This window comes from Mandrillus leucophaeus, unplaced genomic scaffold, assembly GCF_000951045.1.
Source record: "Mandrillus leucophaeus isolate KB7577 unplaced genomic scaffold, Mleu.le_1.0 Scaffold186, whole genome shotgun sequence".
NCBI classification, from domain to species: Eukaryota; Metazoa; Chordata; class Mammalia; order Primates; family Cercopithecidae; genus Mandrillus; species Mandrillus leucophaeus.
This window is the reverse complement of record NW_012101876.1, coordinates 2,884,415-2,905,976: the sequence shown is the minus strand read 5'-3', so window position 1 is coordinate 2,905,976 and position 21,562 is coordinate 2,884,415. Positions and strand designations below refer to the sequence as shown.

Here is a 21,562-nt window from a genome sequence, read left to right as displayed (position 1 = left end):
TCTTACTATATCACAGCACTGAGGCAGCTCCAATAGCTCCCTCTAAGTCAACTTTGCTAATAAGCCCCTGGAATTAACCGTCCCATAATTTTCTTCTCAAGAAGTTCTGATGTAACAAAATAAATTGTTTCTCCTTGTTTTCCCTTCTCAAAGCATCACCTGTTCATTATCACTTGTAAGAGGCTAATTTCAAGAATTAGTAAATAAATGATAATAACAATATTAACCAGGGAGATCAGCCAGAAAGGCCTAAACAGAAAGCCGTCCTAAGCCCTGGGGGTCTTCTGTCAGTCTTCATACTTGTTCGCCTTCCAAAGGCTAGAAAGGGGCCACATGGCTCATGCCAGTACCTTGCTCTCAGGAAATGACTGGATGCTAGATTTCCTGGAGAAAGGGGGGAAGTATGGATGGTCGATTTCTGGAAGAAAGTAGAGAAAAAGAAAATACAGAGAAACGGAGGGAAACTTTGCTCCCTGTAAATCTTGTTAAGGGCCTCAGTAAATCTTGTTAGTCTATCACACAGGAAAGAAGGGATGATGGGTAAGTCCACCTGGATTCACAGGCCCGAACTGCCTATTTCCAGACTGGGCAACAGATTTCCTCTCTAAACCCCAGTTTTCTCAGCTGTAAAATGTCTTGCTTTAGGCAGGTATTTTAACAAGTGGTGTGTAGGTTTTCATTGGTGCCTGGCAGGCTGACACTTCCTGTGTGAAAGCTGGATAATTCAAGGGCAATTTCGAGAGCACAGGAGATAAAAGAACTCAGAGTCTAGAATCCACTTCAAACGCGACATTTTGGAGCAAACTGTAAGTCAATTTCATGTGGTTCTGTACTCCCCAGAAGTCACAACTTCAGTAAGTAAACAGTCAGGTGGCACAGATAACTGCTTGATAAAGTTTCTCCTGTTTGATGGACTGCTGTCTCTACACTCTAATTCCATTCCTTTTTCTCTGAGATACCATGGGGGATTAATGAAAAGCTGTTAACTGCTCTTTAAGTGGGTCAAAACTCCCAGTGCTGACATACTTACTCCCTGAGAGTGGCTCTTCATGCACCTCCAAGGGGTCGCTCTCCAGTCCATCCAGTGTCTTGCTCACCCCCCGTGGTGAAAGTTCTCCACCATCTCCCTCTCCGGAGGGTGAGCTGGGCTGCTCGGCGATGGGCACCTCCCCTCTGGGGCCTGAGCTGGGCTCTGGGCTTTGGTTTCCCCCAGCCAGAGCACCGCACATGTCCCCAGTCCCCGGCTTCTCATTCTCCAGTGACGCGTGATCCCCACGTGCGGTTTTTGCATCTCTGGCATCCTCGGTGCTGTTGGCAGTAGACACTGGAACGCTGCTGCCTGCTGAATTCACAGGGGAATGGTACTGAGGTATAACACCAACGAATTTCAGGCCCTGGCTTGCAGCCTCCTGGATCTGTGAGGCAAACAAAAGGAAGGGAACCAAGTGAATGGAATGGTCTATCAAAGGGACATGTGCAGCGTGCAAAGCGCCTCCCCAAGGCCTGCGAGGCTACTTCAGGGGCACGGGAAGATTTCCAAGCTGGCAGGAGCCCCATGTCCTCAGGGGCACCTGCCCCCACACCCTAGTCTGAAGACGGTTTTTTTGTTTGTTTGTTTAACTATGTTGTCTGATGGATAGATAAAGCATTTGGCTTTGAAGGGTTGAAATCACCACTTTGAAACACTGCATTCATCCTTATTAACATTTTTTAAAGAGACTGGAAAAAGTTCTAAACAAAGAGTTTGAAAGAGGAAGTTCGTTTTGTTAAGAGTTTGGTTTTTTTTTTGGTTACTTTTTTTCGGATGAATCACTGACTTCCTGCTCATCAGACTACTGTATAACTACAGCTTGTCTGTATAACCATATGCAAACAACAGATGGCATTTTATGGCCCAAAGAGCTTCCTTTTTGGACAATAGTTTTGGCAGAGAAGGGCAGAGGTGGGAAAATCACCCCTGTGCCAAGGCTGTGGGCACAACTTCCCTGAGATGTACCATCTGATGGGCACCTTGCTCCCTGGTGCTCTCAGGCCTAGGGAAGGTCAACGGAGCCCACAGATCATGCCCAGCCTACAGCCACAGACTGACTCTCGGCTCTCCAAGTCCTGGTCCACACCATCCAGCAGCGAGGTGATGGTTCCTTCTCACTCCCTGTACCAACGGGATGGGGGACGAACACCCACCTGGAGTTCCGAGGTACTTGAACTCTCCCTTTCCCTAAAACATAGCCCAAGGCAACTGGATTGAGTATAAGTCATAAGTTTGAAAGAAAAATGGAAAATAATAACCTAATAAAATAAAGCAAGAGCCAGCCAAAGCCAGAAGGTAGACTTTAGGGGACTTTCCAGGCAAGGATGCGTAAGTCATTTTACAAATAAATAAGGCGGTGCAGACCTCAGCGCTGTCTAAGTCTTAGTCACCAAGCCCTAAGCAGATGACCTCAGAAAATCTTGAGGCCTCTGCAGTGATAATCTGCCCTCATTTGAGAGTCAGTGTTGCCAGCATGGAGCTATTCTCTCTAAAGGAGAAGCAGCCCTGACAGCTCTCCTGGGAAGAACCACCCTGACATTCAATGGAAAGTCGTTTTTGTTCCACACTGCACAACCTGGAAAACTGCAGTTGCAAATGTGCAGTCCGGTCTTTCTTTAAATCCTAGCCTGTGCTAGACATAAAATAACAATAGTAGTAATTACTGTCTATGGTATAGACCTACTATGTCTAGACATTGAGCTAGGCATTTTACATAAGTTAAAACAACAAACCGTTTCATCCTTCAATGACGCTGCCTGGTATCACCGTCTCCATTTCAGATGAGGACACTGGGGCCCAGAGACATTAAAGTCATAAAACAAGCAGTGAGTGCAAAGCCAGAGTGCAAAACCAGGTCTGAACTGGGCCGAAGTTCATTCTTTTAATCACAACTCAGTGGACACACGTCAAGGCATCAACTACATACATGTCTGCAGGCATGTATGTGTCCACTCATATACTCAGAGTTGGCTCGATTCACTCTTCAAAAGTTAAAAAACAAAACACAAAAAAATCTTAAAGCCATCCATTCCATTCTGAAACTTTCTTTTTTCCCTCATTAATCTATGATATCCACCTATTTTAAAAATTATTCTATAAAGCTCCTAAAAGAAGGCACAGCAACACAAATTTTAAAAGAAAATAGCGGGGAAATAATTATACCAAAGAACTTTGGAGGCTGAGGAAAGCCACTGTATGCAAAGCATACTTCTGAGCTTTCTGGCAACATACGCCAAGAGAGAAAGGCAATGGGTTTTACGGCCCTCGAATGAAATGAGGAGACACCTGCACTAACTTCTGCTACTACTCTCTTACTGCAGAGGAAACAGCTATGACTACTGAAGCATTTTAATAACTGCTTCCATGGAGGGCTCAACCATGGGCCAGTCTCAACCAGAGTCATGGAAATAGCATGAAGTTTAAAGGCTTTTGGAAAGGCCTGACGTGGAGCCCCAGATATGTGACTCACTGTCTTGGGGAACCAGAGTAGATTATATAAACTTTCTGTGCCTCAGTTTTCTCATGTATAAAATGAGCGAAAACACACATTTTTCAGTTGCACTGAAGCTTAGTTTAGACATTACATATGGCAAGTGCGCCAAAGGATGGCGCACAAAGACAGTATCTCTAAACTCTCTCCTTATCAGTCCTCAGCTTCTGCGGCCCTGCAGAGACCGCTGTCATCTAGAGTGAAGGGGCGAGGACTCCAGACACAGGACATCATCCCAGCTCTCCCCTTTCTCACTGGGACTGGAGGAATTGGAGAGGCTTGGACACAGACATCTGCCCTTCTCTCACGACAAACCAGACAACCATATTCCTTTGCCATATTGTACTGCAAATTTATCCTCTAGGCCAGGGGTTCTCAAAGTGTGGTCCCCAGACCAGAGCATCAGCATCCCCTGGAAACCCGTTGGAAATGCAAATTCTCAGGCCCCACCACAGACCTATTCAGTCAGAAACTCTGAGGGTGGTATCCAGCAATCTGTGTCTTAAGAAGTCCTCCAAGTGATTCCAGTGCAGCCTGATGTTTGAGAATCACTGCTCTAGAATACACATTTCATGAGGGCCGGGGTATTTTGCACTGCTGCATCCCCAGTAATAGAACGATGTCTGACATATAGCAGGTCCTCAAGAAATATCTGTTGAATGAATGATTCTCTCTTGAAATGAGCTCCTGGAAGGTACGGATGGAGCCATTAATTTTCCAGCTGTAGAATTCAACAAATATTTATTAAGCCCCTACACTGGCCCAGACCAACATGGTGCTTAGGTACCAGGAATGTAAAATAGGATCCCCAATCCTCAAGAAGATTTGGCCAATTATTGTGAACAGACTTTAAAAATAATTACAATATCATAGAACAATTAATGCTTATAATGACTTGTAAAAAGTCAAGATTCTAAACTTCATAGACTTTATTATGACAACTATGTAATACACATACATAAACTGTGCATAAAAACCATTATCAAAATGAAAACAGCACTGTATTTGGGGAGTGGGGCTATGAGTGATTTTTTTTCTATTACTGTGTAATTTTCAAATTTACCTAAGGGGCATGAATGTTACTTTTAGAATTGAAAAAGTAAATACTGTAAAAATTCCTCATGGAGGATAATATAGTAATGGATGTGAAGATATAGAAATGACAGTGACAATGGTGATTATTTCTGCCTGAAGGGGAGGTTGAGAAAAGTCTCTCAGAGTGGATCAGCAATGTAACAGATGACATGTTGTAACACAAAAGGAAGAGTAAGAAATGTGGCAGAACTGGAGCATGTATGCCTCACCTTAAAGTATTCAAATCCAATTTTTTTTCCAAAATGCCATGCTAGACAAAACCTATTTGGGATCTACTCTGCCGAAGGCTTTGAAGGATGAATAAGAGTTCACCAGATATGTAAAGGGAAAGAAGAGGGCAATCCATGTAAAGGCAAGGAAGGATCATGATGGGCAAAAGCTTGACAGTATGCAACACCCTGGTGTGTTGAGGAAATTTCTAGAAATATTTCTGGAACATGACATGAGAAATCAAGAGGAGCCCCAGAAATGAGGCTTGACTAGACATAACAAGAACTGGATCACATATGGCCTTGGATCCATGCCCACAAAGGCTCTGAGTTCACCCTGTAGGCCAGCATATCCAACTCTCCCCCACCCAGTCATAACCTCAAGAGCAGAGGAGAGTGGGAGTCTGAGGAAAACTGCAAGATTTCTTTGAATGCTCATCTTTTACCTTCAACTTCAGTGCAAATTTTGTATCTTATACCATAGTGCTGCCTAGGATCCAAACTTTAAAAACATCAAAGTTAAATGCTGCCTTTATCCTATGCGTTCCAGGGAAATTCACACCCCCAAGAAGAGGAAGCATATTTGTAGCTCTGCTTATTTCTTTTGAATAGATTCCTGGAAGTAGAATTAATGACTGAAGGGATATTAACTTTTCAAAGGCTTGGTAGAGGCTGCCAAATTGTTTACCAGGAAGGGCGAGCAGTCCTTTTTAACTAGACGACCACATTTGGATTTTATGAAGATCAGTATTTGGCTAGACCTAGGGGCCCCGACTCTTATGGTTCTGTCTTACCCTAGTATAGACACTTTCCTCTTTTTCAGAAAGTCATTTGACTGTGTACTTATGGCTAAATTAAATCCTGCTTCTCATTCTTGCATGAGTAACCTTCACTGAGCCAGTCTCACGTTCATCATGGTGGTGGGCATGCGATGTATTCTTCAGGGTTCATCCCCGGCTACCAGCTCTCCTCTACTCTACACTCCCCTTGGTGACTTCCTCCACTCACATGGGTTTAGCTACAAATCAGATGTTCATTATTCCTAAGTGTGAACCCCTAGCCCTGGCTTTCCTTGGAAGATCAGACCTACATAGCAGACAATCACAGCTGACGGGTCCACTGTCGATCTGGTCTCTCTAGCTGGAATCACAGTATCTTCTTCCCTGTTTCTAATCCAGTGTATCTGTTCACCACACCCTACCACAGTTGTCCCCCAATGTTTCTGGAATTACTTCCTCATTCTCCATAAAGTGACCTTCCAAGGTCTTCATGAGCATGGAACCAAATCAACATGGAAGAAGAGATCATGAGGAGCCAGGTCACCTCAGCCACAGAGCTCCCCACAGACTCCCATGCATGCCCACAACATCTCTAACAACAGCGATTACAGGAAACAGCAACTATTAACATTGCACAACTCTTCTACAGAGAACTTTCACATGTATTCCCTTAGGCCTCAAAATCATACCTTACAGAAGAGGAAACTGCTTAAGACATTCTGTGACTGGTCAAACCTCACAGAGCTACCCAAAGCCATGCCTGGCTTTCACTCGGAGTATCCTAAGCCCAATCTGATACCACTTCAATGATACATGTCAGCCTCTCACGTAGGACCTGGAATGATACCATTCTTCCCACTTCACATAATCTGACCTGTGCCAAGATGCCCAGGTGGATGCCTGTTTAAACTGAAATACACCCTCACCCACCTTTTTCTCATTTCTGCTCCCTGTAAGAACCCACCTGCCCCAAATACTTAAAGGAGTAACAATTTCTGGTTTAGACACTGAAAATTAAACATGGCTGTTCTGATTAATCCACAGCTTCACTCAGTTGCTCTATAATGAGTAAGGACAAGGTCCACTGTAACGGTAATCAGGAATCATGATGTGAAAAATATTTCTTTGAAAAGATTTAGTTATATAAAAAGTCACAACTCATTGTAAAAAAAAATCTTTGGTTATATATTTGAGGAATCGTTTTTATTAAAAATAACAATATGACATTAGATTTCTAGGATGCATTGTCTGTTTCTACGTCCAAAATGAATACCATGTTGCTAAGGATGAGTGCGATATGCTCTACGTGCATGCGGATATACATATTTGTGCTTTAGAGTACGTGTGTCAATCGGGGTGAGAAATCAGAAAGAAGTGAGACACAGGTTGGATTTAGTAAAAATGAAGGCTATATGGAACATAGGAAAAGGAAGAGAAAAGCCTCCTGCCCACAGGTCAGTAGGGATTGGAGTGCCCACAGCCTGTAGTAGAGAACGTGGGGAAAGAGTCAGAGACACTTCCAAGACTGTTTTGTCTGACTCTAAAGAGGATGGTGTCACAGTTAGTTTTGCGTCCACTTGACTGAACTATGGTGACCAGTTGTTTGGTAAAACACTAGTCTAGATGTTGCTGTAAAGGTATTTTTTAAATGTGTGATGAACATTTACAATCAGTTGACTTTGGGTAAAGTGGATTCCTCCATTATTTGGTGGGTCTCATCCAATCAGGTGAAGGCTTTAAGAGCAAAGACTGAGATTTCCCAAAGGAAAAAAATTCTGCCTCTGGACTGCAACACAGAAATTCTCCCTGGGTTTTCCCCCTTCAAACTCAAGACTGCAACACCAGTCCTTACCTGAATGTCCTGTCTGCCGGACTGCCCTGCAGATGTCAGACTTCTTGGCCCCCACAATCACATAAGCCAGTTCCTTAAAATAATCAGTTTTTTCTCTCCCCACCAGGAGGTAGGGGGAAATAAGATAGCATAGGGCAAGTTGATGGAGATCTCTAAATCTAAACCTGACTAGGCATGAAATAAAAGATGGGTACAGGCTCCCAAATGACAGCGAGCCCCAAAAAGAAACAAGACGACTAGGACTTCATCTGGTATTGATTCCAGGTCCTACATGAGAGGCTGAAGCGTGGTAGGGAGGCTTTCAGCCATCACTGTTGGCCCAGGTAAAGGAAATCTCCCCCACTGTGTTTTCAGGAGAACTGCTACACACCAGGTAAGGGAGGTTGTATCTATAACTGATGGATTTATTTTCTACAAGTTATATAATAAACTTAATGAAATGCCTGTAACTAATGAGCTGATTAATGCTAGGAATCAGAAACTTACTGCTAAAAAAAAGAGAGAGCTGTGTTGTCCAATATGGTAGCCACTAGCCACATGTGGCTATTTAAATTTAAATTAATTCAAACAAAATAAAATTTAAATATTCGTCTCCTTAGTCACATGAGTCACACTTCAAGCGCCCACCAGCCACTTGTGGCTAGTGATGACCCCATGGACAGTGCAGGTGTAGAACATATCCATCATCATAGAAAGTTCTATTGGGTAGCTCTGCTATAGAGCATAGTAAATCACATCAAATACTGAATAATAGAGTTTTTGACAGTGATTTCTGAGGCATATAAGATGGAGTAAATCCTGGACTCACATCCATATACTTATATATCCTAGATCAGACCACTGCCCACTCCGGCCCTCCCTCACAACTCACACGCCACTGATCCGTGACAACATACACAGCACACGCAGGGAGCCCACAGCAGAGGCATGTCCTAGATGTCAAGAACAGGCACAAAAATGCCGTTCTGGGTTGCAGTTACACGTGAGTCTTTACAGTGAATATTTTATCAGACACACACAACCCTTCCCATCTTGTCACCTACACTCTTGTACAACTTTCTGAAAAGGGAGGCTTAAAAATAACACGGGTTTGAGCTCACATCTGAAGCTGCCTTTAGTTTTGACATGTTAACACTTAGCTGCAGAGATGGGAAGCTTTGCCAGGCACTGCTGGATGTTTAGCTCCGTTTTGGGGCCACAAGGAAAGATCATGTAAACTTTCTGCTGTTGTGGTTTTCTCTTTTAGCGACTGATAGGTCTTAGAATCCGCCCTTGGACAAAGGGTTTGAAGACTTAAAAGCTTTGGACCTGGCTCTGCTACTCAGTAGTTATATTATTGGTCAAATCAGTTGATTTATTTTAGCTTCAGTTTCTTCATCTATAAAATGGAGATACTAATATTCATTTATTCATTCCATAACTACTTACTGAATACCAATTGTATGCTGGGCACTAGGTTCTGGGCAAACAGCAGTGAGTTAAACAGGCACTATCCCTCTTGAATTTAATATTGAACAGGCACTATTCCCTCTTGAATTTAATGTGTGTTGGTCTTACTCAAGGGGTAACTGAGGGACTCTGAAGAGTTTTATTCCATCCTTCTTGAACTGTTTGTACTCAAGTCTGAGGAACCACAGCTTGTCCTCAGATCCCTGGCAGGGCTGAGTTGAGGAGAAGAGGTATCCATTTATTCTCCTCTGCTACTAGGGGTGACTAGAGGGAAGCTTGAGAAATACCGTAAGAACTCAGCAAACTGTAATCTCCTGAAAAAACAAAAAGAAAGAGGTGAAACACAGCCTTCTAGTAGAAGCAGAGAACAGATTCATCCTTTGGTAGCTCAGTTCAGGACAGGGATTTCTGATCAAAGGATCATTTGCCTACGTTATCTGTGTTAATGGACTCAGTTCTTTCACTGAGACTTTGCCTATATCACCATTCATGGCAAATGAAGTGCATGGGAATTAGGGATTGGTAGGACTGAGAGGTGTCAGTAAAGCCCCTTCCCCCACAGATCTTCAGATGGCTTTTAGTGCTCCCTGAAACCCAATCCACCAGGAGGCTCCAATCCAGTGTCAAAACTCTAAATCACAGATACAGATGGGAAGTGAACAAGGAAGGTCCTGCCTGTGAGGAACAACTCAATGGTCTCTCCAAGAACAGTTAAGTGGTCAGCACAGTGGGGCCAGAGCTGGACTTAAGAAGACCTGGAACCAGTGTCTCAGCACTGTCAGCACACTTGCTCCAAGTTTCATTCCTACTTTTATCTGTTGGCATCATTCTTCTTTCTTATCTAGGACTAATTTTTTCTATGTAGCAGAAAATATGTCATTGCCACCTTCTGAGTTTTCCTGCTAACAGCTTAATCACTGGAGGTAGAATGTCTAAACTTCCTGGTTGCTCAAAGCAAAAGATCCCAGGGAAGGGCTCTGATTGGCCCAGCTTAGGTCAGATGTCCACTTCTGGGCCAACTGACTTTGACCAGGGTACATGGTGGCTCCCTTGGAAACCATCTAATTGGATTGCAGAACAAAGAAGCTCTCAAAAGAAGAATTTCAGGGCAGACAAAATAAATATTTAAATATCTATCTCATATATATATATCACCTGGTATGAAATAAAATGTGAAATTTGCTCATGACTCACACATACTAAAATGAAGAAGAGCATATAAGGCAACTGATATTTATGCCAGACAAAACTATGCAAGTAAGTCCACATCTGTTTTAGTCAAAATGTTTTAGTCAAAATTTCGGTGTCAGTGCTCTAGGTTATTTGTATGCATAGACACAGCATTCTTCTACTTTACAGAGGATATCTTTGCATATCTCCTTCCGGTCTGCTCAACATTGTTTACTAAGAACTCTTTTTTGAATCACCAAGCCAACCCCAGCCATTCCACTGCACAGAGTAGTTTGTCATAGTAGATGCATGCCCTGACCAGGAGGGCACAGTCAAAGAGTCAACATGCTGGAGTAGTCAGGAATCACCTCTGACAGATTTTCCTTGGCCCAGAACATCCCAGTCTCCCTCAGTGTATGCCCATCAGCAGAATTCAACATACGTGTGGTTGTCTGCACTCAGAACAGGATTCTGGAGCAAAGACGACCTTGGCCCATGAGAACTGTCATTATCCAAGTAGGACCACTAAGGAAAAGAACTGGCAGGAAAGTCTGCTGCCCCCCTCCAAGGCTGCAAGACCCCCAGGCTTCCATTAAATACTGCTGCACACCCACAAGGAAATTGATAAATCAAACCTCAAAACATTATGTTAGCAAAGCATTTAAAGAGACTTTCGTCATAGTCCCGTGGGAGTCAAAGAATGCATGCCAGCCTTCCCAGTCTGTTAGTTCTGTGGCTGCCAAAATCCGTGATTGGTAACCATGGATTTAACCTTACCCGCAGGTAAAATCTGTGCATACGGAAATGGTTTCGGAGAAGGATTCCTATGAGAAACAGGGCTAGCAAAAGTAAAGAGGCGAGAATGCCTCAGAAGTTATGCAGGGAAGAGGAAATGTTCAGTGTGCTTGAACTGAAAATCTGTAATTACAATGTACTGAGAGCTTATTGTATGCCCAACACTGTTTTAAAGGCTATATATGGATTAACTCATTTAATCCTTATAATAATAACAATAGGTATTATTTTTATCCCTGTCTTACAGATTAGAGAACTGAGGCACAGAGATGTTGGGCAACTTCCCCAAGGTCAGACAACTAGTAAAGGGCAAGTAGGATTCAAACCTAGGCAGCTGGCTCCAGAGCCCACATTGCTACCTGTTACACTGCTCAGCACTGTATTCACAATGTTCCTACACTCTAAGCTGTACTGGGAAATACCAGGGCTAGATTGCAGAGTCTTGCATCTTTAGAGTCTGGACTTTTTATTCTGAAGGCAATGAGATGCCATCATGACTTCTGAGCAAAGTGACATGATCAGGCCTGTCCTAAGGAAAATAAATCTGCCCACAGGATGTGGTATGGATTGAGGTGGGGGTTGGTAACGGAGCAAGGAGACAGGAGGCAAAGGACATGGCTGGGGCCCGGAAGTAACTGCAGAGCTCATGGGAAAGGTCATAAGAGCCTACGCTTGCTATGGGAAAGGATGTGAGAAGTCCATGGGAGACGAAAAGTAGAGGCAGCATTCTGTGATACACCACGGGATGCTGATTTGTCAAACAACTGAAGCAAAAAGTGAAATAATAATCACGCTCAGATGACAAGCATGAACTTGGACTGTCTGAACAAGCTGGGACATATAGTCACCTAGTTCCACGTGACCAGCAGTGAAGACCCAGAAAGCTGCTTTAAGAGGCACGCAAATGACTGTTCCTTCTCCTCCTTCCCTGTCCAGCACATGACCCACTGCTTCCATCACTCTCCTGCTATTATATCCTTGGCTTTCTCTGTCTGACACATCCCACAAATGTCACATCCATCCAATCCACCCAGGGCCACAAGGAGGAGGGCTCAAGGTCTCCCACCAAGGCTGAGGCCACACGGCCATCCCGCAGTGGCTCCCTTCATCCCTGGTCAGCTGTCTTGTGCTTCCCCAAGGCTTTCTCCCCTCTCCTGGGCCCCACCCTCTCCCCACTTTCCCACCATTCTCCAGAGATGACTTAAAGACAAAATCAAGGTCAGAAGCTGAGAAATCCATACCCACGTCCTCTTCTGGCCCTCTACTCTTTGTCCCCAGCATCAGTGGGACCTGGTTAAGGCAAAACCCAGGCCATGGAGCTCATGTTTTCTGGTTCCCTGGAAGACCCAACTCTACTTAGGACCACTTCTCGCTTTGATATCCTCAATCAATCAATCAATCTCTCTCTCTCTCCCTCCCTCCCTCTCTCTCTCTCCTGGCTCTCACTCAGCATACAACTAAATTCAAGTTATCTTTTTTTAAAAAAAGAAAAAGAGGAAAGAATCCAATCAACAACAGAGAAAGTAAGCCTCGTCCACCCACCCCTGCCTCACTGATTCCACCTCCACTCACTGTCTGGCTTCTGCACTGCCTCCCCACGGGCAGCTCCCCCCAGCCCTCCTGTGACCTCCATGATGCCAAATTCCACAGGCTCTTCAGCCCTCACCACCCCATCCTCTCTGGCAACTCATGCATTCCCTCCTCCTGGAGACGCTGTTCCCTGGCCTCACCACCACCTTTCTGCTGGTTTTCTTCCTGCATGCTGGCCTGTGTACAGCCCTCACAGCAGCCAGGCTGGTATCTGAAAGATGTGAGCCAGTTAAGGCTGCTCGTTTTAACTCTCCAACAGTGTCCCATTTAGAATAAGATTCCCAACCTGAAGCCGGCCCACAGAGTCCAACAACCCTTGCCCCTGAACTGGGCCTTGCCCACCTCTCAGGCCACATCCCACACTCCTGACACCTTCACAAGCCTTTGTCATTGTTCCCCCACCCTCCCCACCCCCCGCCACCAAAGTTTGTTCCCATCAGGGGGCCTCAGCACTTTGCAGATGCCTCTGTGTTTGGGGTGCTGTTCCCCACTCCATCTCCCTACAACTGGTTTTCCTAGCTGGATGAGAGCTCTATGAGGACAGGCACTTTGTCTATTTTGCCTCCTGCTTTGTCCTCAGCATCTGGAACTGTTCCTGGTACACAGTAAGTACTCCGTGGGCATTTATTAAAAGAACAAATAAGTACGAGATTAAATTCTCAGTATCTGAGGTTACCCCCAAGTGGAAACGTCTATGAGTCTACAGTTTCAGGAAATATCCATCTGGGACCAATAATGTTTTATCTATATATTCATTTGAAACTCAGAAAACTTGCACATCAATTGCTACTCCTATAATCTTAACAGTGAAGAAAACTGAGGCCTAGAGACATTAAGGGGGTTGCAGGTCCAGAGACATGTCTCAAGAAAGCATTGCTGTTAAAATGTGCAGTTCTTGGGTTTTCAGTCCATCTCTTAAGAAACCAAGTCAGTCTGCCCCTCAGGAAAAAGAAAAGAGGCAGCAATAAGCGATTTGTTAACATCAGTACTTTTTATCGAGGTAAAAAATGCCTCATAATCAGGCATACCCATGGGCCTTTTTTCACAAAGGCACTAAGATAAGGCAATGTAAGTCCCCCAAAAAACCAAAAAGACAGCTTTTTGGAGTTGCTGAGGTGGATAACCCTATTTTTATACTTTGGTAATATCAGTGACCTTGGAATTACAAGCTTGGGGTTAAGAACTCAAGGGTTAAGACTCCCTGGAACATTCTGGAAAACCAGCTTTAGAGTCTTCATTGAACTCAAATCTCAGCACTACAGTTAAATGAGTGAGTCAAAAGAACGTAAGTTTAAAGAATTTAACCAGGAGCAGATGTTTCTCTTCACACCACACTGCTTTAACATCCAGTATTCGTGACTTTTTTTCCCTCCACCATTCCCTGATTTACACATAGGCTTCCAAAGCATTAATGAAACGCACTTTAACAAAATGTTGAGATGGTGCCATTGGGCATTGCTATCCTAGTTTTAACCCTTGGTTAAAAAATACTTTGTGATTCCCATGACTCCAGACCAACAAAAATATAACAGGGTCCTAATGACATTTGAAACTCCCATGGTAAACAAGGCAGTTAAACTAAGTACTTGGGAATGGTTTTCATTACAATGTGCTAAAAAAATGAATGTTTTATTGTTCTTTTGTAAATACCCTGGAGAACCCTGGGATGGTTTTTCTGGAAGATGGAAATGATTTGAGAGAGTTTCAGAGCACATGAAGATATGTGATCCCTTTGAGTAACAAATAGGAGATGGGTTTTTTTTGAGGGGGAGGGAAGGAGCAGCTTTGCATTAACAGCTAAGGAGAATTATACATTTAAAGATTATCTTCAATGTCCAATAACCCTTATATTCAATACTGAATTTATTTCCACTTCTTGCCTTCATTTTTATTTGTTACGTATTCTCAAAGTCCTCTCCCAGTAGAAGAATGAAACAGAAATGAACATAAGCATGTCGGAATTCATGTATGTGGCAGACTGTATTTTCCAAAGATGACCACAACAATGTCTCTCGTTCCACATGGTCTGCTGGAACCTTGTCATTCCTCTGTCAAGAGCTGGAACCCATGTCCCCTCTACTTCAACCACTATAGGTCCTTATGACAGCCTCAACCAATGAGTAGGTGAAAAGGACCCTTATGGGACTTCTAAGGTATAGTCATCACAATTCCATGAACTTCCACCTTCTTCTCTTGGGATGCCTGCTCTTAGAACCTAGCTGCTCTGTTTTGAGGAAGGCTTAGCAGTCTGTGGAGAGGCCTATAGCCAACACCAACTTGCCAGCCATGAGTGTGCCATCTTGAAAGTAGATCCCCCAGCTACCACCAAACAACCCAGTTGATACCATGTGAAATGGAGATTAGCTGCCTCTGCCAAGTACTGCCCAAGTTGCAGATTTGTGAGCAAAATAAATGACTGCTATTGTTTTAAGCCAATATGTTTTGGGGTGGTTTGTTACACAGCGGTAGACATCTTTTAAAATACAGTAATCATCACTAATCCACACCCATAGGAAATACCAGACTGCAATGATTTTGTAAAGTGTAAAATCTACAATCCTTTATAAAAGATGCAGTCAGCAGCACACTCACATACACAGAAATGTAAACAAGGATAACACAAAAGCTCCCAAGGAGTAAACCTTCAGAGATCTGCTTTAATAAAGAGGTAAGAGCAATTTGTAATTAGCCTCTCAGTTTGTGATGGTGCATCCAAACTGCTGGAACAAGCAGGTACCCTTGAGGTAAATAAACACTGCCCCTGCAGCGTGGCTTACATTATTAATTGGTTTAGCAAACCTGTAGGCAAACTTAGGCTTAGTTCTTGTTTATCACAAGTTACAAATGTGCAGAGCATGAATTAATGATGATACTTTACTATTCAAAAGCGACACAGAATGATGCCCACATTCCCAGGCACCATCAGAGTCAGAAAGGGTCACAGAGACTCCTGTGCTTGAAACTTAAAAAAATATATCCATCTGTGTTATTCTTAAGGTATCATAACGAGAAGCTGTCACTGCCCTCTGGGGAGTGTCTTAGAAGTTAGTCAGAGTACACAGTATATCTCATTCAAAACGGGAAGTCATTGGAAACAAAATTTCTACACCAACTGAATGATGAATAATTCCATCAAAAAACTAACTTTATTTCCACCAGGAATATATGTAAACATTTTCTTTTAAAGTTTTTCCATCTCTTCAGGTGTTTTCCATCTGACTTCTACTCCCTGTATCCTCCATATGACAACCTTTTTCTCTCTGAAGCATCTTTCCTTCAAACAGCTCCTTTGACTGCTTTTGCTTTTGCCCAATAACATCCCTACCAGCCCATCAATACCATCACTATCACCCTTACCAAGACCATCACTAGTACCCCAGTGAATAACACCTCCATCACCCGCATCCCTAACGTCCACACTACCCATCTCCCCCCAGCTACCTTTTCAAAACTAGGAATGCTGCTAGCAGGCTAAGATGTAGATTGGGAAGTAATTAATTAGATGGGAAACCTCAGATTAATTCTATTTTCTCATTATTTCTTATGCTAAATTTATAATAATGAATTACTAAAATACTTGAATCTTTTGTCCAACTTACATATCCTGGGTTACTTGTACAGAATAGAGTACCACCCCGTAATGGTAATATGCCCTTTTTCTCATTCTTTTAAACACATAAGAAGTCAAAAGTGATCCAACAAATGAATCATTTAAAGTTTAGATTTTTCTCACAACAGATTTTTTCCACTGGAGTGTCAGAAGGCAACGTTTATTTTTAACCTTAAAAGGAAAACAAACTTTGTAAAAATAATAGCCCTTATATTGAGCTCCAATTACAGTTGTTAGGTAAGTGGGAGGACAAAAATAGTTACCAATCAATCAACAAACATTGCCATACTGAATGAAGAACAGAGGGAATAGTAAGATGTACCTAGAAAAATTCACAAAATGAGGGTATATGGCACCAAAACTCAGCAGACCACTATCATAAACCTGGACTAATCAAATAAGGCTCTTTGATAATGAAGGGGAAGTCATTTAAAAGCTGGATTGACCATAGACTCACAGAGTATCAGAGCTATAGGCAACCCTAGAGATTATCATTTTAGTGCAAAGGTTTTGTTTTACGAGGAAGAAAGCTAAGCATTTCAGAAAGTGAAACGTCCCACCTAATGGCTGCCTAAGTTATTAGGTAGTGGGTTTCTTTTCACTGGAATCAGGAGAGAACTCTGGAGTTGGGTTTAAAGTTCCAGATTCCTCCTTGAGGAGGCAAGTCAGTTTCAGTAATTGAGTATCTCATCTCCAAGTGCTTTCTCCCTCCCTGCAGTGCCCTCTAGCCATCTTCAGCCCTGCTGACTCCAATCCTAATAGGATCTGGCTCTTTGAGTGGGAATTCTCCCAAAGGCAGAAAAGGGGAAAACCTTACGTGGGTTGTAATTCTGTCATACTGATTCTCAAAACCCTCAGAAAAGATTCTACATAATCACAAGCAATAAAAATGAAACCTTCCAGTGTCGGGGGAAGATACAGCAGGCAGCCTAACTGCCTGCCAGGATACACTCCATTTCTCAGATGAGACACCCACCCTCACATGCCACGATGTTAGTTCAAATTCCCACACTCATTATCTGTGCTGGATCCCAGACAGGAGGTGTCAATTGGGGGGGGATGTTCAGCACCTCTGAACACACAGATGGGCAAGTTCAACCTGTGCTGTAACCAGTCAGCTGCCCCATGTGTTCACTGACGGTGCATAATTAACACTCATAACATGTTCCAGCTCATAAAAAGTTTACATATATAAGTATATATTACATATATATAAAAGTATATATTACTTATACATAAAAGTTATATGTGTGTATATATGTACACAAATACATATATATGCATATATATCTATCATAAATAAAAGTCTGGAAATTTTCCTGGTGATAACAGCAAATTCCATATTTGTAAATTTGTCTGCTGGGATGTATGAAGCATTAACAGGTGATATCCAACCCTCAGAAGTCACTTCCAGGGAGGGTTTTTCAAGTCTCAACCACGCCAAACACTGAAAAAAGCTACTTGGAGTTGCAAGAAAAGAAAATGTGTGAGCCTCCTAACCCTCTGTACTTTATCTTCATTGCATCACCGTTCAAAGCATCTGTTCCCATACAATTCTGAGGCCTGCTGGCGTTGGAAACACACAGGTTCTTGCTCTTTCATTCCATAAACATTCACTGAACACATGCCAAATGACCGATTCTGAGCTCAGCATCAAAAAACAAAGACAAGAAACAATACACACAATAACTAAGTAAAAACAGTAATGTGTCTTAAGAGGTGATAAGAACTGAATTCAGGTAAAAGGAAACTAGAGGAGACTAAAGGGAATCCAAAATACTAGGGTAGGGAGGGACAGGAGGCAAGTTGCTCTTTTAAAGATGGGTGGGAAAGTAGGTGCACTGAGGTATCCTGGAACGAAGTTTTGAAGGAGGTGAAGGAGTTAGCCAAGCAGATATCTAGGTACATATGCACCATAGATGTTATGTTCACTGCCAAGAATGAGACCAATATTCACTAACTACAGCATGAAACTCCAATGCACATAAGCTGGAAAGTGAAATACACCATTTATAAACATTCATACACTATACAGCCTGGATATAACCTAATGATCTCCTGGATTTTATTCCCTAAAATGTTATTTCTCAAAAATGAGAGAATTGCTCTGACATTTATATACTTTCAAGATCTCTCACAATATAAGGACTCTCTCGGTTACTTTATTTTGAACAGCAAAATGCTTATTGGGGAAAACATATTCATCAAAGCTAGTTTGGGACATTTATTGAAGTAAGCTGATGGACTTTTTTGTTTTGAGATGGAGTCTTGCTTTGTCGTCCAGGCTGTAGTGCAGTGGCACAATCTTGGCTCACTGCAAGCTCCGCCTCCTGGGTTCACGCCATTCTCCTGCCTCAGCCTCCCAAGTAGCTGGGACTACAGGCGCCCGCCACCACGGCCGGCTATTTTTTTTGTATTTTTAGTAGAGATGGGGTTTCACTGTGTTAGCCAGGATCGTTTCAATCTCCTAACCTCATGATCCGCCCACCTCAGTCTCCCAAAGTGCTGGGATTACAGGCATGAGCCATTCTGCCCTGCCGGACTTTTTTTTAAGGAGGAAAATAAATCTAAGAAAAAATTAAAATAATTCCTACAACATAGAAAACAATTCGGGGTGCTATAGTAGGCAATCTTCTTAAAGATGGTTTTTAAAAAGCAATGCAGGGCTGGGTATGGTGGCTCATACCTGTTATCCCAGCACTTTGGGAGGCTGCAGTGGGAGGATCACTTGAGGCCAGGAAAGGCATCTGAGACCAGCCTGGGTAACATAGCATGACCCCATCTCTATTAAAAAAAAAAAAAAACTTTAAAAAACTTGCTGGGTGTGGTGGTGCACACCCGTAGTCCTAGCTACTTGGGAGGCTGAGCAGGGAGGATAGCTTGAGCTCAGGGTTTGAAGTTATAGTGAGCTATAACTACACCACTGCACTCCAGCTTGGACAGCACAGTGAGACCCTGTCCCTTAAAAACAAACAAAAACAAAGCAATGCAGGAATTCTACACACAAATGAACACAAATGAGCCACTGAGACATGAATGAATCTCACAGACACAGTGCTGAGCAAAAGATGCCATTTATGCAAACAGGCAAAGCCACCCTTTGGTGTTAGAAATTAGATGGAGGTTTCCTTTGTAAGGGGAGCGGGGAATTGTGGGTGTGTCTTCAGGAAGGGTTCCGGCTGTTGCTCCTGCTCTATTAATATTTCTTGACTTGAGTGTTGGTTACTCAGGTGTGTTCATTTTGTGCTAACTCACTGAGCTGTACACTTATGATTTATGCACTCTCCTGTATTGATGTTATCTTCAATAAAAAGAGGTGTTTTCTATTTTTTTTTTTTAAGAGCAATGTGAAGTGTTTCCATTATGGAGATTTTTTATTGACATATGAGCTGAACAAGAAAAAACAACTATCCTAATGTGATGTGAATGAGCACCATGACTCAGGACAGAGTTTTCAGAGATAGCATCATTTATGAATTTTAAAAGTGCTGAATTCCAAACAATTTGGAAGAAAGTAAATAGGATGAGCTTGAAACTGTGTTAGATGGCCCTGAAAATCATGCTGGTGATGATAAAGGCACCCAAGTGTAACAATGCATGAAAAAAATAGTACAGAAATAAAATTTTCTGTGAGATATAAACATAGGGGAAAAGCACCATTTCCAAGTTTATACAATTTATATGACTTAAAATATGCATGTGCAGCTCAATATTATAAGCAGAAATTATCTCAAATATATTCCTAAAATGTTATATGCCAAAGTTGGCCCCAAACTTTTAAAAAATTTTCATGGAAAAAATAGGAGACTGTCTTTTAGATCTTGATATATATGCCTTATATTGCTCTGTGCTGTGTCTCCCCTTATGACTGAGAAGACTCAATCACAAATGCTTTGTGTCAACTTAGAAATTATGAAAAACTGAAAATTGTTTAAATAAATGAATTCTGCAAAAATACGCTGCCCAAGATAGTAGCCATTAGCAACCTGTGGCAATCAAGCATTTAAAATACGACTCATGAGACCAAGGAGCTAAATTTTCTTTTCTTTTCTTTTTTTTTTTTTAAAGAGACAGGGTGTCACTGTGTTGCCTAGGCTGGAATGCAGTGGTGTGATCATAGCTCACTGTAACTTTGAACTCCTGGAATCAAGCTATCCATCCCCTCAGCCTCCTGAGTGGCTGAGATTACAGGCATGCACCACCATGCTCAGCTAATTTTATTTTTATTTTTGTAGAGGCAGGGTCTTGCTATGTTGCCCAGAATGGTCTCAAACTCCTGGCCTTAAGCGATCCTCCTGCCTCTAATTTTAATTTTAAAATGAAAGTAATATGAAATATTTTTCTATTAAGTACAACTTCACTTTGTAGAATATTTCACTTTAATTATTGAAAAGTAAGCATCCAAATTGAGATGTGATTCAAGTGACACCAGATTTTCAAGACTTCGGCCTCCCAAAATGCTGAGATTACAAGTGTGAAAGTCTGATGTCACTTGAAGCCTTGAAGGAAACCTGTAAAAACTTGTAAAAATTTTTTTAAAAGTAAAACATTTCATTATATGTTAAAAAGATAATATTTTAGATATATTGGGTTAAATAAGATGTATTACTAAAGTTAATTTCACTCTTGATTTTACTTAACATGACTATTAGATTTAAAATATACATAGATGGTTCACTTTATATTTTATAAGACAGCGTTGCTAAGGAATAAAATGCCATTTTTGATCAGACACCTCAGGGGAGAGATAAAAGAAAGAAAAATCAAACCTGGAAGACTGATATTTGAAGATCTGATTAACAATATGGCAGACAAAGTCCAGGAGTCGGGAGAAATATGAGAAAGCAGAAAGGAAAGGGAGAAACCAGTGCATCTGTTTTTAAATTTTTAGAATTAAAAAAAATTTTTTTTAGAAACAGGATTTTTCTCTGTCACCCAGGCTAGAGTGCAGCAGCATGATCCTAGCTCAGTTAGTGCATCTCTTAAGAGAAAGTGGTCAGATTACCTGGGGCTGATCCAGACAGCAGAACAAATTCTATCTACAATTCCACAGCTGTCAACAAATCCAATTGACCTAGTTTTTGCTAGGTGTTAGAAGATTGCTATATCTGTTATTAAAGACACAAGAAGAATGGCAGAAGTGCTGAGCACATGTCTTTCTAGAGTGAAAAAAGAAAGGAGGGAGTTTTTAATTGCTCTGCTCCAAATCTTCCCTCCATTAGAGGTTTCAGTGAGGATTAGAAAACACAGTTACACCAAACGTCTGGGACAGGAAGATTTGTTTTAATGGAACCAAGAAAATGCAGTAAAGTACTAGATTCATTTGAACCTATGGCAATTTTGTACTTTTGGAAACAGCCAGGATTAGTACTCATTTTAAAAAGAGGGCTGAGCACGGTGACTCACACCTGTAATCCTAGCACTTTGGGAGGTCAAGGTGGGTGGATGACCTGAGGTCAGGAGTTTGAGACCAACCTGGCCAACATGATGAA

The 21,562-nt window shown here is 42.2% G+C and overlaps 1 protein-coding gene across 2 annotated transcripts in view; it reads right to left on the bottom strand.

Moving 5' to 3' along the window:
• The window catches only part of RFTN1 (raftlin, lipid raft linker 1), a 203,421-nt gene that overhangs the window by 60,085 nt on the left and 121,774 nt on the right, over nucleotides 1-21,562 (bottom strand). For both annotated transcript variants that reach the window (XM_011977936.1, XM_011977937.1), the window contains one exon: nucleotides 1,031-1,415. In XM_011977936.1, the coding sequence (XP_011833326.1) occupies nucleotides 1,031-1,415 (385 nt within the window). The remainder of the gene's footprint in view (nucleotides 1-1,030; nucleotides 1,416-21,562) is intronic.